The sequence below is a fragment of the Sphaerodactylus townsendi genome, linkage group LG02 (assembly GCF_021028975.2).
Source record: "Sphaerodactylus townsendi isolate TG3544 linkage group LG02, MPM_Stown_v2.3, whole genome shotgun sequence".
Lineage (NCBI taxonomy): Eukaryota > Metazoa > Chordata > Lepidosauria > Squamata > Sphaerodactylidae > Sphaerodactylus > Sphaerodactylus townsendi.
The window spans coordinates 152974492-152992766 of record NC_059426.1 but is presented as its reverse complement, the minus strand read 5'-3'; the positions used below and the strand labels follow the sequence as shown (position 1 = coordinate 152992766).

General features: G+C 42.9%; 1 protein-coding gene across 1 annotated transcript in view; it reads left to right on the top strand.

Annotated features, from left to right (window-relative positions):
• Positions 1-18275, top strand: part of CATSPERB (cation channel sperm associated auxiliary subunit beta) — a 72603-nt gene that overhangs the window by 42982 nt on the left and 11346 nt on the right. The window contains exons 15-19 of the mRNA XM_048484628.1: positions 1068-1264; positions 3597-3923; positions 7558-7697; positions 8843-9031; positions 13170-13280. Of these exons, the coding sequence (XP_048340585.1) occupies positions 1068-1264; positions 3597-3923; positions 7558-7697; positions 8843-9031; positions 13170-13280 (964 nt within the window). The remainder of the gene's footprint in view (positions 1-1067; positions 1265-3596; positions 3924-7557; positions 7698-8842; positions 9032-13169; positions 13281-18275) is intronic.

The following is an 18275-nucleotide window of genomic DNA, read 5'->3' as shown; positions in this document are numbered from 1 at the left end:
CCTTTTCCTGGTACCCACCAAGTATTTTTAGGAATTTGAGAGGGGACAGGTGACAAGGGGCGGTTTATAAATCCAAAAAATAAAATAAAATAAATAAGGCATTAATGGGCCACTGAAGAACTGTTTGGCTGTTCAGATTTTTTAAAGAATGTTGCTTCAACAGCTGCTACTCCCACAACACAAGGATCTTCACTGTGTCACTAAAAGTAAGCTGAGGCAGCCATTTACTGATTGGCTGTGCCTCCAGTGGCTGCCATTTTGTAGTAGCCATTTTGGGGCTGCGCCGACCACACTATGTGAGAATTCTAAAGTTAACTGCAAGCTCAAAATTGTTGGGGACCCCGGCATATATTTTGTATTAATGTTTAAAACATAACTTTCAGGCTCGAAAATGGAAGTATCAAATACATGATGGAGAAACGTGCCACGAGAGATGCTCATTTAGAAATAGCTCTTCTGATATGTATCTATTTATATGAAGACGAGGCTGGAAAACAGTGGGATTGGGAACTGTACTTTTCCTGGAGATAGGATTCTGCTTCCATGGCAGAAGTAGCTCCCCCCCCCTTTTTTTTTTTTGCCCTTAATCAAGCATTTGAGTCCAAAGCTCAGTGGTTGATTTTGGTCAGACTCCAGTCCACAAGCTAGGCCAGGTAGAATAGCCTGTCAGGTCACCAAAGTTTCTATTAGAGCAGGTAATATAATCGTATTCCAGGAAATAGGAAAGCATGTCCCAGAGACATTTTCTACAAGCTCAATTAATTTCCTCCTGTAATGCAAGACAGACTTACCTGCTTAGGAAATGCAATTATCAGGCATCCTATGCTCTGGATATGGATCATATTCTTTCCTGATCTCATGTTCTTTCAGCCATTAACATTCTCCATCAAAGGCCAGTTATCTGTTCCCTGATCAGTGAAATTCATGAGCACCACACACACTCTCTTTAGGATATATGGGTACTAGTTTGGAAAAAGCCAAATGCGACAAGTTCTGAACATGCTATAATTAATTGTGTTTAAAGTATAGGTTGGCATTGTCCTCTAAATGTGCTTTTTTCCATTCAGGTTGGGAGGATCAGGCATAATCAGCAAAGTTTATGAGCACGACGATCCTCCAGAATTTTTAACATCTGTCTTTGTTGAAGTTTTGGATCGATTCCCTGTTGAGGCTAGCACCAGCAGCCCTTGTGTATTAAATACTTTAACCATTCTGCCACCTGATCCTGACACTACTGCATTTAAGCTTCAGCTTAGTCCTTCAAGTGAGTTAAGAATGTATTGATCACATGGTAATGAGGACATTTCAGTAGTATTAAGGTATCCCTAGGCACCATGGCACCTACCATCATCCTTCTTGGTACCTATGAAGTGATAGAAAGTCGCCAGTAGGGCTTCTGATTGAGGATCCAACTGACTGCAGCGTTTTAAAAACTGGTTTTCATAGAGGTTGCCATCGCTGCATGACTGAAGGAAAGCTGTTTGTATGCAAGAAAAATATTTTCTTTAAAAAATCCATATTAAAAGCATCCTGTAAAGCTTTGTCTGAAATGTTGATGAGTTTGCAGGGGTCTTCAAACTATGGCCCTCCAGATGTTCATAGACTACAATTCCCATGAGCCTTACCACTTGGCCATGCTGGCAGGGGTTGATGGGAATTGTAGTCCATGAACATCTGGAGGGCCATAGTTTGAAGACCCCTGAGTTAGAGTTATGCATGACCTTACTTAACATTTTGTGACTGACTCCACCTCTTGTGGCAGCCATTTTGTGGTTGCACTCACCACCCTGTGTCAGAATTCCAAAGTTGCCTGCAGGGTCAAAAAGTGGATACCACTGTGGATACCACTGTGTTAAGCTATACTTGTCCAAAGCAGGCCTTCAGTGGTACACATAAAAAGTGGACATCTTTGCAATATAACGCCAAGGTTTGTTTTAACTATTTGTTTGCAGACTATCACTGGCTTGTTTCAACCAGTTATTGGTTTCAGTGCTGTTGCTCTTTCCCCTGCTTCTTCACCAAATACACAACTGATATTTTTCTAAATTACTAAACAGAGCAAGTAAGTAACAGGGAGCAATAGCTGTGAATGCTGCGGGAGGGAAAATGGTATCAGGTGCACTAGCAAATGGCTATGGAAAACTGTTTGAGTGTCTAGGACAGAGGCGTATCTAGGGAGAATGGAGCCAGGTGCAAAATCTGAAAAAAAAACCCTTTGGCGTTCAGGTCTACCACCCGGAGCTAGCAAGACACCCGGTTTACCACTTGGAGCTGGAGCCAGTGTCTAGGCCTACTGCTTGGAGCTGTAGCCGGCGTCCAGGTCTACCACTTGGAGCTGGTGCCGGCGACCAGGCATCCAGGTCTACCACTTGGAGCTGGAGCCAGTGTCTAGGCCTACCACTTGAAGCTGGACCCAGGTCTACCGGCCGGAGCTGGCAAGGCGTCCAGGTCTACCACCTGGAACCAGCGAGCGCAGCCTGGGCCCAGCGGCCCCCTCATGTGATTAGATGGCGTGAGCCCAGGGACATGTGATACCCCATGTCCCTCTGGCAGATACACCCCTGCTCTAAGAGGACAAACTAAGGATGAGGTGTTGGAACCTGTAGGCCCAAAGGGTCCTTACTGATTTGCAGATCAGAAGGCAAATGAGATTAAGGGTGCCTTTCAAGAGGCAAGAAATCTCTTACTCATAGATGTACTTGAGGTAGTGGAACATGAGCATATCCAAAAACATTTAAGATGCACTTAAATGGCTCTTAAGGGTTACTTCTAATGCCCAAACACCCTCTCCCCCAAAATCCAGGGCTGAATATGATACTAATGGGAGGTCTTTTCATCTGTGGTCCAGAGAGCACAAACCACATCTGAATAGCATGAACATGGTGTATAACAAATTTGCAATCAAACAACAAAAAAGGGGGAAGAAAGAACTCAGAAAATTACAGGGAGTCTCAAAGGTTGAGCTAAAAACTGTGAAATTTACAACAAAATAATTATATTTATTATGTGGTGTATACAAAAGGTTTGTTAAAAACACAGGGGCTGGAATAAAGACTACACATTTTTAAAATCAGTATAAACTGTTGCACAGATCTCAGATACTGTTGATAATACAAACATCATAAATTACCAGTGTTTAGGCATTTTTGGCCTTTCTCAGGGATCATAACCACAAAGCAATATTATTAAAGGAAACATCCAGAAATACACCGTACAGGTATTTCTTTATCTGAACATGGGAAATCTTAAGAAGAGGGAGAAAAAAAGAGAACCTAATCATTATAACCAATATTGTTATTACAACTGAACATTTTGCACAAATCATTAAATATAACATCTAGTGTGGCCTGCTGTTGCCTATTCACACAAACAATGGTTCCTTCATCATTAAAATTGGCTCATATTGAAATCTAAACAACAAAAATATATCAAAGCTAAGTTATAGCTTAAATTCAAAATGCCTAAGACCCTCCCAACCATGTTTTCAGATGCAAGTAACATCAATCAGTGATAAAACAAATTGGCATTAATAGAAAAAATATTCATATCAATTTCAGCTTTTTATGTGTTAAAATACGAACCTTCTTATTTTGTAGATACTCACATATTTCAAGCATCTGATGTTGAGAAAACGGTTGTGATTCCAGGATTCAGCAGTTTCCTCATTACTGAAGTTATAGATGACCACAATGCTTTAGCTGATGCCACTATGCCGAACCGAGCACCTACAAATATTGCCTTTGAAAGCAGACGGTGGTTCCTGTATGACTTTGGCACTACAAATGGAAGAAAATGGAGAGTTACTGTTGACAGATGTAGATACACAATGCAGCAGCTTGATGATTTACCAGTCCATTCCATAAAATACTTGGATCTTGGGTCAAAAGTTGATTTTTCATTCAGAGTAACACCAGTTAATGTAGGTAAGGTATTTGAGATCTTGCACTTACTCCAGATTTTTAGCTCTATCAGAACAACCTATATAACATGCTATGAGAAAATATCATTTAAATGAAATCTTTCAGTACCTTATGATAATAGCACCCTCTTTCTAAATATTGCTGAAAGGCAATCCAACAAAATCCACCTTTTATGTCGTGTGGTGGCAGAGGTGTGGTGGCTCCAAAGGGGCGGGGGGGCGTGTGACACAATGGGCGTGCGCCTCTGTGGGGATGTGGCAAGAGAGTGTTCCAGGGGGCATTCCGGGGTGGGATGGGGGCGTTCTGGGGCGGGGCAGGGGTGGAGGACGCACCAGTGCACTGGGCGCTTTCCCCCCTTGCTACGCCTCTGTGTGGTGGTCAGTTATGTTCAGAACACCTCATAGCCACACTCCCAATAAGACCATATAGCAAAGAATTAACTTCTGATTCTCCTCTTACATATAGTTCCTTGGAATTAGTAATAAAGTCAGAACTAGGATATTTCCCATATGGGGGCCCCATCAGATGCCTCTGATGTGATACCAAAATTCCATTCAAATCAGTCTTCTTCACAAAGCTGAGGCAGAGTATATGATGATTGATCAAAAAGACACCAGTTCTTTCTGTCAAAAGCTTGCAGTGGTGTAAGGGCTTTAACCTGCAGAACCGGACTTGATTCCCCACCCCTCCACATGACTCTCTTCTGGTGAACTTGATTTGTCTCCCCACTCCTGCACATGAAGCCTGCCAAGTGACCTTGGGCCAGTCACATTTCTCTCAGAACTCTTTCAGCGCCACCTACCTCACAAGGTGATTGTTGTAGGGAGAAGAAAGGAAGGAGTTTGTAAGCTGCTTTGAGACTCCTTACAGGAGACAAAGGTAGGTATAAATCCAAACTCTTCTTCTCTGTCAAAAAAAAATTACTTGCGGGCTGTAGGCAATCCAGTCTGGCAGCGCAGGGATAATAATGTTGACAATATTATGAGGCTGTTTGCTGCAAGTATTGTATATCAAGAGCCCTGCTGGATCAGACTGAGAATCCGTCTGGTCCAGTGTCCTATTTAAGGGAACAGTGTACAAAGGCAACAGCTTTCCTCTGCTGCTGCTCCTGCCCACCCACCTCCCTCCAATGTTCAGAGATATATAACTTCCAAACAAGGACATTCCATTTTACCAACATGGCCAATAGTTATTAATATAATTTAATACCCCATTTTTAAAAATCTATGTTATAAATGCTGTTAACAATACACATTCACACAGTGTTTTTGAAAGCATTCAAGGTAATTTACATCTCTGGATAGAGAACCCACCTCACTTTCAACCAGTAGCCTCTCTCTGCCAGAAGCTCCAGTTGATGGAACCACACTTCCATCCTTCCTGCTCCACTGTTCCCCGGTCGATGGGGGTTGAGAGAAATGAGAAGAAATGAACAAATTGGCACAGAAGATTCCCAGTGACTGAAAGCAAACAGTTCTTAAAACAAGAGCATTGTGTGGATGGGTCTTTTTGCTACGGTATTGCTGTCAAACATTGCTGTTTCAGTTCCCTAGGGAGGCAACTCTGCTGTTTGCACTTCTGGGATTTCCTCTTTCTGTCCTGACATTCTGGAATTCTTATCCCTGATTGAGCCCCTGTATCTATCTCTGTGAATTTCGGCACAGATCATTCTTTGGACTAGGCAAATAATGTGTATATAGCAGCAGAGGTGGAGGCTTAGACCTATTGGATGGTCTATTGAGGGAGTTTTATTGGAAGTGCTAGCGTCTGAGTTTGGTATGTTTCATTCAAATATAACTTTTAAACTGTTTTAAGGGTTGATGTGATACCAGAGTGTGCCAGAGTGAGAGACAGGCAGCCTCATCCAGAGCCCTGGTGGTGGTACACAGTGATGCCCTGCCACTTCCAAGAGGGCTTTCCGGCGGCACTGGGAGGCAAACAACAAAGAGAAAAAGCCCTACCTCCAGAGAGCCCTCAGTTGGGTCTGACTGACTAATGTCATCCAAAATGGTAGTGAAAGTCTGAGAGCCAGGACTGCGACGCAACTTCCGCAAGCCCATGATGGAAGCCAACTAATGTTAGCTCCATACCCGGGACTATCACCACCATGTTCTTGGTGCACCAATATGACTAGCAGTGGAGTGGGAGTGCTGAAATGGCACTGGGTTCCGTGTCTGGGTGCTGCAGGGCACAGCGATGACCACTCGCCAGCATTTCTGCCCCTCCACCAGGATAAGTACACCAGGGCAGGTGAATCCGTCAGCACAGGCATGCACTGCTTCCACAGCATGATTCAGTTGGGACAACTGTCAGTTGGGACAATTGAAAATTGCCACTGGCTGTCTAGACTTGGTGAGAGTCAGCCAAGACTGTAGAAAGCTCAATCAAAATGCTGACCCACTGTGTCATATTACTGAAAAAAGCAAACTACATGGGACTGAAAATATAACATCCAACATTGTGATGGCCTTGTATAAAGCTATGGTGCAACCTCAACTGGAACACTGTGTGCAGTGGTGTCACCATATCTCAAAAAAGACACTGAGGAATTGGAAGAAGTAAAAGAAGAGCAACTAAAATGATTAGGGAATGGGAGCACTTTTCCTGTGAGGGAAACCTGGAGTGTGTGGGACTTTTCAGTTCTGCAAAAAGACAGCTAAATATGATTGAGGTTTATAAAAGTATGCATGGTGAGGAAAAAGTAGAAATAGGTATCTTTTTTTCGTCCCTCTCCCATAATTGTTGGGAAAATAGGTCCAGAACAGATAAAAGGAAATGCTTCTTTACTCAATGTGTAATTTAACGGTGAGATTCAATGCCAGTGGAGGAAGAGATGGCCAGGAGCACAGATTGCTTTAAATGAGAATTAGATTCACGGAGAAGTTTCTCAATGGCAGCTAGATATGGTGACTGAAGGAAGTCTCCATATCCAGAGGCAGCAAACCTCTGAATACCATTCTTTGAGAGAGCAGCAAGGGAGGCTCTCAGCCGCTATTCCTTGCTTGCCCTCCAGGGCAACTGGTTGGTCTGTGTGTGAAACAGGATGCTGAACTAGATGAACCTAGTCTACTCTGATCTAGCAGGGCTCTATTTATGTTCTGTCAGGACTGCAACTCCCAGCATGCACCGGCTCCCGCCTTTTTCCAGAAAGAGCAGGAAAGCAAACTGAGAAGCTACATCCCACCGGAGCTTCACAGCCAATGAGAGGCCAGAGGCTGGACCGGGGGTGGGGTGGGGGGAGGGGGGTAGAAAGCTGATTGGTTGGTTCTTCTTGGGTTTCTTACAGTAGGGAACACAGGAGATATTTAGAAGAGGAGTTTGGATTTATATCCCCCTTTCTCTCCTGCAGGAGACTCAAAGGGGCTTATAATCTCCTTGCCCTTCCCCCCTCACAACAAACACCCTATGAGGTAGGTGGGGCTGAGAGAGCTCTGAGAAGCTGTGACTAGCCCAAGGTCACCCAGCTGGCGTGTGTGGGAGTGTACAGGCTAATCTGAATTCCCCAGATAAGCCTCCACAGCTCAGGCCGCAGAGCTGAAAATCCAGATTAGATATACGAGTTCTTAACCTCCTACGCCACTGCTGCTCCTTTAGCATTCAGCATCACTTTTGGTGTTTCCCCCTCTCCCCTTTACAGCTCATCAAATATTTCAGATGCACCAAGCTGAGGTAATAGTGGGAAATCCCAATCTACTGGATATGAACATAGAAGAGTACTGGGATAACACTGATAGTTATATAATTAAACTGCAAGTTCAAAGTCGATTTTTTGATCAGGTAACAGACTAACAGCATTACTAAGAATGTCTCATAAAACATGTATGGGCTTAATATGCAAAGTCATACCAGGCTGTTCTTCCCAGTACTGCCTGCTTTACACTATGCAACTTGACAGTAACTCTCAGTGAGTTTGCACTGTGCTGTAAGGTCTCTTAAAAACAATGAAATGTTAAATTACTCATGACTAACTTGCGTTGTGGAATGTAATTGCAACTAAATTTTACTAGATTGGGACCATTGACACATATTTTATTTCTGCTTATTGGATTACTATCCATTAAAATATCTGGGGGGGGGGAGCATTTTATCAAATGAGAATTGCTGAATCATTACAGTTAAAGTTACAGCATCTGAAACCTTTCCCAAAACATACTCTGAAGGCAGACAAAAAAGGCATTGTTTTAATGGCCATGTGTTCATGGCTGAGGCACAGCGCTCATGGGGACCTGTGGGGCCACATGTCTCGGGCGCATGGCAGCTGGTCAAGTGGGGGTGGAGCATCACCCCCTACATCCCTCCCCTCTGCCCCACCCTACCAGGCTGCTCCTTCAGCCAGCAGAGCCTCCACCAGCTGAAGGAGCAGCTTGGGCCACCACCAGGCTGTTCCTTCGGTGGGCTAAGGTAAATGGGGTGTGGGGGCAGCTGGGCCCCATTCCCCCCCCCCCCCACGCTTCTGGTTCATGGAAAGAGCTTATGGTAGGAAATCCATTATTCTAGTGAGGTGTGATGGTTAAGAGAGTGGAACTCATACCTGGGGAGACTTGGGTTCAAATGTTCACTTGTTACATGTAATCTTGCTGGGTGACCTCAGACCAGTCACTCTCTCAGAGCACACTTGCACCTGCAGAATAATGCACTTTCAATCCACTTTCACAATTGTTTGCAAGTGGATTTTGTCATTCCGCACAGTCAAATCCAGCTGTAAAGTGAACTGGAAGTGGATTGAAAGTGCGGAAGGGGCCTCAGTCTAACCTACCTCACAGTGTTGTTGTGGAAGAGAGGAGAACAATGTAAGCTGCTTTGGATCCCCATTGGGGAAGAAGACAGAGTACAAATGAATGAATTAAATAAACAAACCATTTATGTTGTATTATGTTGGAGAAATATGTTTCTGGGTTGTTGTTTTTTATAAACTTTCCTAGGGTAAAACCTCCATTTCTGTGATTATCGTACAAGCATCCCTTGTTTGTGATGTCACAACCCTTATATTAACATTGAGGAATTCCTGCTCATATCTTAAAGTAATGCACTACACTCTGCCTGTTCAACTCTCTGCTTCAGACTGGCTATCGCAAAGGGCCAACGCCTCAAAATATTTAAAGAATTTACCGGTAAGGATCCAAAACTCTTACCTGTCAAATTATTAATTATTTCTTTCAGTCTCTTTTCTGTCCTTCCCAACGCCTTTGGACAAGGTTAGGGCAAGGTATGCCCTAGTGTATTGCAAGGCTGCATGACAGAGGATCCCAAAGACATATTCATGAGAACATTAAAGTGACCCTAACTTTAATGCGGCTCGAGAGAAAGTATGGTGCAGGGGGAATCAATTAACCACTCAGCTTCTGTTCCACACTTTTTAAGTGCATTTATAGCCTGGTCTTCTACCTTTAAAATCACCCATAGAGAATATCAGTCCCTAAAACTGCGTAAATGCACGAGCATAAAATAACTAAATTCATTACAAAATAAAAAGAACGTGTTCGTGTATAAATTTTATGAGGTTTTTTTAATCACAACAATTTAAAATCTTGAGCCCAGTGACCCTCAAAACTCTGTGGAACAGGAACATTTAAACCCCTTTTCAGAAATAGCGGGAGGAAGCTGCGTTATTGGGGTACTTCTCTGAATAAGCCCTGTTCCTCACGATCATCAACCTAGTCTCAGAATGAAGCTGAACGTTCAATTGATGCTACTAACTCACAGGCACAATACAACACTTGTGTAGCAGTGACAGGAGAAGGCCTAGAGTTAGAAAATAATTTTAAGGGCAGCCAGGAGACGGGGGAGAGGTGATCAGGCTCCAGCCATCCACCAACCAATTTTCACTAGGATGTATTGCTAGCTCAGGTAGCAGGGAAGATAAGGGACTCCAGTGTGCTTCGAAAACACAGCTGCAGCTTTATTGATTACAGAATATGCCCAACAAAAAGCCTGCTGTCACAGACTCACACCTGCATACTTGCTCACCCTTCTCATGCACTTTCAGTGTATGGCCAGGTTTTTTGAGGCAGCTTGATCAGGATTTATCTTTAAGGGACATCTTTAGATAAAATGTCTGGCTGGGCCTTTGGTGTTGATCAGTCAGGAGAGACCTTCAAGGGAAAAATTGATGCTCCACAGGTCCCTGCTCCACCTCAAGTGACCTTAGATCTTAAAGCCTATTCCTGTTTCTCCTTGCCTTTGCCAGTAGATCAGGGGTTTTTGCTGTGTACGGTCATCTTGGCACCCATCAGTTCTGATCCTGTGACTCAGTGAGGTATTCTTGAGCCACAAACTTTTCAGAACTTTGCCAACATGCACCTTTATTCATTGCTTTTTTCTCTAGTAGGGAGCTGACTTTGGCTCTTATCAGTTACCAGAGTAGAGGTCGTCTGGGGAGCTTCCTACTGGTGGTTTATTTACTCCTATGGCTTTTGGTCTTCTCATGGCCTGCTTTCATGCATTTATTCATTCATTCAGTGGTTGTCTATACCGTCAGGTACTTATTAATTGCACAGATTATATGGTTAAATGGGATTACATGGAAATTATTTCTGAAGGCATATTTTTTAAACTGTTGGTGTTGTATTTTATTTATTGTGAAATTTTCTGCTCTGCTCCTTCTATGGAAAGTCAAAAGCTAATGGCTTGTTCCATTAGATATACAGTACATATATCTTCACATTCTGCTTTTGCAGGGCCCATGGCCTTTTGTCTGCAAGATGACTAAAAATTAATGCATATTTAGTTGTTACCCAGCTTTCACAGGTTGTGAACTTATTTCTAAGGAATCTCCACCAACTGCTAAGAGTGTAACAGCACACAACTATTTTAAAATAGCAATGGGGAAAATAACTCAAGAGGCAGGCTGGGTAGGGATCTTTTAAGACTATGTATACCAGAAACGGCTTGAAATGTATCTGCAGAGAATTCACAAAAGACCAAATTGTAGTTTTAAATATGTTTTTATACAAATTTTGGTCCAAACAATCACACAGTGAGACGTTAAGGCACATACACACAGTTCCTAGTATATAGATAGGTAGGAAAGATAGGTGGGATGATAGCGCAGGGAGTTGGGGAAGCGGGGACTATACGTTACCTAAATTCAGCTGAAGAAGATCTTATAGAAGGCAAGGATTCAAATGACCAGCATCTGAATCCAGGCAAAGGACGATATCATGTCTCAACTTAACTAGACCAAGAGAGGTGCAAGCCAGTATTGAGCACTGGAGTTGGGGTGCACAGTATTTTTATTTTGCGCAGGTAGGGGTGGGAACAGGTAAGTTTAAGTTTCGTTTTCCTAAATTCTCTGGAACTTCCCATGCTGGACTTGCTGGCTTGAGCTAATCAAAAAGCGCTATCTATTATTCTAATTCCCGGGACAATGGAGTCAGTTGCTCTTAGATTAAATCAGGAAGCACAGAATGGCTTTATGCAGAGTAACTCTTTGGAGCCTCCACTGAGGTTATTCAAATTTGGCTGAGGCATCAGATTAGGAAGGGATTGATTGGTTTTAGGGAAAGTGTATCAATAGGTTGAGGAAATTCAGGGAGAAAGCAATGGTTTGGAGAAAGGTTTTCTCAAAAGCAAAGTATCAGGGAGCTTCCAAAAGCAGCTTAGCGAGGTGTGGCGTTCAGGAGATGTGCAGATTCCATTATATCACTGAAGTACTCTGGTAGGGTAAGATAATCAAAGATGCATGTCCTTGTTATGAGACGTCCAGATAATTGCCTGGAGTAACTCATAGATTAACTTTCTGAAAACAGGCTGTTTTGCCTTAGGCTTGCTGTTGGCTGGGACACTCTGCTATCCACCCATACAAACATGAAAACTGGCATTTTTGCAGCACATGGTATGAGAAATAATATGAACTTCAATATTTTATAAGGCAGGGGATGAAGGCCAGGGTTACATAGTTAAAGCTTGTTAAAACAATGGGATGCAAATTTCGTGTCTCACGCTACAACTGCGAATGTGTAAAAAAATAGCACAGCTAAAGGAACTCTATGTGATTCATTTATCAACAGGCATAGGTTGCTTTTTAGGGATCTTGTGGTTTCAGGGAGTTAGAGTTTCAGGGAGTTAGAGCAAATTTATAGACTCAGGATTGAGAAAAACAGAACCAACCCCTGAACTATTTGGAGCAATGTCAGGAAAAATATAATAGACAGGATAATGGTTTGTTTTTCAGACAACTTAACACTGCTAAATAGGAAACAGAAAATGGGAAAAGTTAGAACAGTGATGGCGAACCTTCTCGAGACCGAGTGCCCAAATTGCAACCCAAAACCCACTTATTTATCGCAAAGTGCCAACATGGCAATTTAACCTGAATGCTGAGGTTTTAGTTTAGAAAAAACGGTCAGCTCCGAGACATTCGTTACTTGGGAGTAAACTTGGTGGTAGTCAGTTGCTAACCGTGCAACTCTTCCAATGGGTGAATCACGACCCTAAAAGGGTTTACTCAGAAGCAAGCCCCATTGCCAGCAACCAAGCTTACTCCCAGGTAAAGGATTGCACTTTAGTTCTTTTCATGAATATCAGTGGTGTTTAACAGCGCTTAACAGGGTTACCTACACTGCTTCCCCAAAACAGGGTCTTAGGTTTAATACTAATAATCCAGCCCAGCAGCCCAGGCCAGCCTAGATATGTGGGGGGGGGGGGGGACTCTGTTTGCACGTGCCCCCAGAGAGGGCTCTGAGTGCCACCTCTGGTACCCGTGCCATAGGTTCGCCACCACTGAGTTAGAACCTCCCTCTGAGAGTGAATGGTTCCATTGTGTCCAGAATACTTCCTTATTTGCTAAATCAATGTCAGCAAAGGGTTCAGATTTTTTAAAAATCAATACTCAGATGAATTTACTGAGCACTGGGCATTATGGTTTTTTTGTTGCTATTTTGGAATACAAGATAAGAAAGAGTTTCTTTGTATGTGTTATGAGTTATGTCTCTTTGTTTCTTTCTGTAGTTCAGAGTATGAAATATTGTATTGTATGTGTTTCATTATGTTTTATTTTGATATTGTTTGTTATATATAAAAATCTAGAAGACAGGATAGTAGGGTACAAGTTGAAATCTAGAATCTCCATTGTACTGATCAAATCATGTAATATGTAAGCTCTATTCAGTCACTAGAATTTCATGCATAATTTTTTAAGATCTATGACACACATTCAGATTTGCTTCAAGTATCGCTGAAACCAGCAGGAGTAGTGATGAGCAAAAAGTGGGGTGGTACTAAATTGCCGTCTGTTGTCATGTCAAACAGGTTAACTACAGACCACCATCTAAATTGGGAATTGCTGTTCCACTTACAGAAAACTTTTACAATGCGGATCCTGCAAAGCCAAGAAGGAGAGATTATTTTCCGGGATCAAAAGTAAGTCTTACTAGCTATAGTCACAGGACTTTTTGATAGCATGCATTTTTAAAATGCTATCGATTTCCTATATCTTGTTGTAAATTAATTTAAACAAATCTGTATAATCACAAGGGATGTTGAATAGTGAGAAGAGTTTGTGTTTCACCCTCCAGAATAAGTTTATGTACAACCTCCAAACCTGTGAACATTCTCCATACTACCTGCACCTACGACACACTCTGTCAACCACACATAAATCAGAAAGTCACTTGCCTGCCTTTCTGCTACCCAGGATTTAATTGTTGCTGTTTGGTTAATCATTGGCTCATTACGCATGGAATGTTTACCTCAGGACTCTTCTCTGTGCAGTGGGCCTGCAGAGGGCTCTCCTCATATTTACATGTGAGGAAGCTGTCCCTGGACCACAGGCTGCTAAAGAAGGGGACCAACCTAGAGCTGCAAGTTTTTCCTCCTCCTCTTCACACAACACTTCTTGCTGCTGGTTTTCCTGCCACTGGAGACAGAGACTTGTAGAGGGGGGGATGAGGGGGAAGGCTTGCAAAGTTGTGCGAGGGAGAGGGAAGGCTGGACATAGGCGGAGGGAAGATCTCCAGGGCAAAGCTGTGCTCACTGGCAAATCTGTCCTGCTCTGGAGATGAAGCAAATTAAAAGTCATGCTAAAAGTGGTCTTGCTTGCTGTGGAGAGTATGAAAACTGAAAGTGAGGCTCGAGGAAACAGGCCCATACAAGAAATATTGCTGCGACGACATTTGCCTCCAATCATGCAACAAGCATATTGTGTGTAATCGGCCACTGGTAATAATGTTGATTTTTTAGACCAAATTTTACATAGTGATGGGAGATAATTTATTAATATTTTTCACACAATTGATAGTAAGCGTGGTGTAGTGGTTGAGAGTGGTGGGCTCTACTCTGTAGAACTGGGTTTCTTTCCCCACTCCTACACATGAAGCCTGCTGGGTGATCTTGGACTAATCACAGTTCTCTTCAAACTCTGTCAGCCTCACCTGCCTCACAAGATGCCTGTTGGGGGAGAGGAAGGGAAGGAGTTTGTAAGCTGCCTTGAGTCTCCTTACAGGAAAGAAAGACAGGGTATACATCCAAATTATTCTTCTTCTATAGGTGTTCAAGTTATGGTTCAGAGCAATTGTACAACCACTTCACCACAAAGTCACAGTAAAAATAGGCATAACATTTTAATAGCAATGAGACCAATAAGCGGGGGGGGGGGCGTTGTTTTTTGGAAGATGAGCCCTGAAAAAACCCTGTCCAGAGTTCATACCTCTGCTCCTGCACTTATCCCAGGGGACTGCATTTCCCACCAGTCATTCTATGACAGCAGCCCTGAGGTGAAGGAAGTTGTATGTCAGGTTGCAGCAGAGTATTGTCATGATGGAGTGTACAGGGGAGTCAGCGAGCTTGCAGCAACCCAGCCACCTTTCAGTGATGTGCTCAGCAAGAGAATCCAACTCACTTAAGTTCCTACCAGAAATGACCTTGGCACTGCGACCCAGGAGAACTCTACCAAGATGGTGGGAGAAGAGGCAAAAGACCAGGAAGAACTGACCTACTCAGGGGAAGTCAGATGGGGTAACCAGCTATTTTAAAAAGTCCAGGGGAAGGGCCAGTGAGCTCACCACTCTAAGGCAAGTATCCATTGACCCTGGGACTTGTCACTCCCCAGGACTGGATTGGGGAGGGAAGTCTGGTTAAGCTCAGGACTGGCCCTCTCTTGGAGAAGCATTTAAAGGGCATGCCCAGGAGTAGCCAAAGAGGAAGAACTACAACCATTCCAAGCCAGGTGGGAAAAGGTAAATGGCACAGCAGAAGGAGGAAACTGGATGAAGAGAAACTCCCCCCTCTTACTCTATTCTCAGGTTCTATCCTGGGGCACCTGCTCAACCAAAAGCAACCCAGGAGTTGCTTTTTGGTGAGACAATCCCGGACTCAAACACAACCCCAGTGGAACTAGGCAAATGCTTTTAAAGTTTTCAGTTGGTTAAGCAAAGCTGCACACTCATAAGACAGGCAACAATGGCAAGACAAGACTGATCTGGCTTACAGGTCCAGCAGAAGGCAGCAGAGGTCCGTGTTTTGCTATCTATGGCTAGTCAGCACTATGGATAGCTCCTGGTGAAAATCTCCATATTCAATGAATATTTTGTCACTTGAAGTAAAGCAACCTTACTGAGGGAAAACTATACTAAACCCCAAAGGTCTGTGATGAAAAAAAATCGTCTGCTTATTTAGTTTAAGTAGCTTCAGCAGTGCAATTTAAAATCATGAAAAAGACACTGGAGAAAATATTTAAGTATCCTTGGTGATGACCTAGGAGAGGATTGTCTTGAGAAAGGTGGTGGTAACCCAAAAAACCAGGAGGGAAGTGCTGTTATTGTTTTATTGCTACTAGCTGTGGAAAAGCTGTCTGCAACAGCACCTTTTGGATCAGTTAGGACCTTGGACAGCAGCCTATTTGAATTATCATAAGAGAAAAATAAAAGAAGAAACCTGAGCTGTAAAATGAAAGGAGCTTATTTCTATGTAAAAGCTAGAAAGGATTTGGGGATGGAATAAACACAGATCAAACCGGGGACTTTAAATGGTTTAGGAAAACATACAAAGGCAAAAAGGAAACAAAATAAACTTATCAGATAGCTGGACATATTTCCTAGCAGAATAAAGTACCTGTTGTGGACTATGGGGTAAGAGTAGCCACTGTTTTGCCTTCCTTTACCATTGCTGCCACCATTTCAGGTGAAATCCTGCTTCCTTCTCTGTTGTATGTTTGCTTGAAGTCAGCCTTGCATGCGTATCATTTAGTAACATGTCAAGGAGCCAGGCAGGTGGGTAAGGACTTGTGCAGACTCTTTCAAGTTAAACGAAACTTTGTTTCTACAAGGTAAAAACTCAGGGTTTTGCAAAGGATAGGATCTAGTGCACTAAGGGAAATGAACAAAAAAGACAGGTATTATATAAAAGCTTACAATGCATGTTATCTCTGTTTCGGGTAGTTGCAAGATGCTGCATCTGCAACTCTCTTTAGCATCATTCCCTTCTGTCATCCTTAAGAGTGAAATACAATGTCATAAGAGTTCCCAACAAGAAGTTCCCCTCTCCTCCAAAAAAAAAGCTCAAACCACAAAGAACCCCCAAAGAAAGGAACAGCTCCCTTTTTCGAACCCTCCCCATGTGTGCCTTGGAATCTTCAGCCATTCTGGGTGCTGAGCCTTGGGGCTGTAGAACCCAGGACTGAGATGTGACTCAATGGCTGAAACAAAGTACTGGTGTTTTCAGAGCTACTTTTATACCCTAGAACAGGGGTAGGGAACCTGCGGCTCTCCAGATGTTCAGGAACTACAATTCCCATCAGCCCCTACCAGCATGGCCAATTGGCCATGCTGATAGAGGCTGATGGGAATGAATTCACTGAACATCTGCCAAAGCCTCACCTAGAAAGTATTAAGATAGTGGGGGATATAAGATGTTCCTCGAAATAGATTGGATAGGTGTAAAAAAATTCAAACCTCATTGATAGATTGGGTTAATAATGGTTGAGTGGAAAATATCTCTCAGCAAGGGGGAAATGGGGGGTGCCATTGTCTTCTTTGATGAGACTCATATCACAAATAGAATAATAAACTACAGTTATATGACTGCCAGTTGGCTAGACAGAATTTTAGGGAAAGCATAGGGAATAAAAATATCAACCTCAGAGACAGATTTGCTGACATATCACCTTCGGTGCAGGTCCTGTTGCATGATGATGTAATTCAAAAATCAATTAACTGAGACACTATTATTACTATGGCCCCTTCTGCACATGCAGAATAATGCACTTTCAATCCACTTTCACAATTGTTTGCAAGAGGATTTTGCTATTTCGCACAGTAAAATCCAGCTTCGAAGTGCACTGAAAATGGATTGAAAGTGCATTATTCTGTATGTCCGGAAGGGGCCAATGAAAGGGTGAGGGAGTTGAGTGTATGCAAGTGAATGTGTTCATTCCCTAGCAAACTGTCAAGTTACCTTTAGTCCTCTCTTTGAGCGAAGGACATGCTTCTCTGCCCTTCTGCTTCCCAGATTCAGGAGCTACATACAATACAAAGAACAACAGCTATGATCTATTGTTATACATAATTTGAAGCTTGGCATCCAGTTATTCCTTCAGCTTAATCACCATGGCAAATATCTGGTTAAGGCAAGATTCAGAAGCCAATTTAGATGGATTTTTGTGCTAGATTTTTATGCTAGGTCATAGATTTTTGCGCTAGATTTCCAAGCTATTGTATACAACTGGAATTGCCAGTAGCCTCCTAGCTACTCTCCTCTGGATGTGACATCTGCCTCCTTGCTGAGCCTTCCTGCCAAGATCCTGGGGTTGGCGACACTGACTAACATTTCCATTTTATACACTGAGGTAAAAAAGGGATTTTAAGGAGAGATGGTTGGCCTGTTAACAAGCTTTTTCATCATGCAACCCTTCTCCAATGTTTAAAGCACCCACCCGAGGCTGTTAATTAGCTTTAAAATAATGCGAAGTTCCTCATTATGGATCTTTTCCCTCTTGGCCAGTTTGACCTCAAGTGCAACATCCTATCCTCAGTTGCAAGTTGTCAGGTATTTAAAGAGAAAGTAGAGCTTGGCACATGAACAAATTTGGGGAGCCTCCAGTTTTTCCTTCTACCCTTTTCTGGGAGTTTACAGGGCCAGTTGGAGACGTGGTAGAGTTATAGTTTTTTCTTTGTTTGTGGAATCTGAACATGGGGCATTGAAAGAACCAGCAACAAAGACCCCCCACACACACACACACACCTTTAGAGATATAGTTTCAAAGAGTAGTCATGTTGATCTTGAGTAGAACAGCTAGATTTGAGTCCAGTAGCACCTTAGAGACCAACAAGATTTTCAGGGTATATGTTTTGAGTGTCAAAGTTCCCATTGACTCTGCCTTTGACATAAGATGAAGGGAACTTTGAGTCATGAAATTCTTGT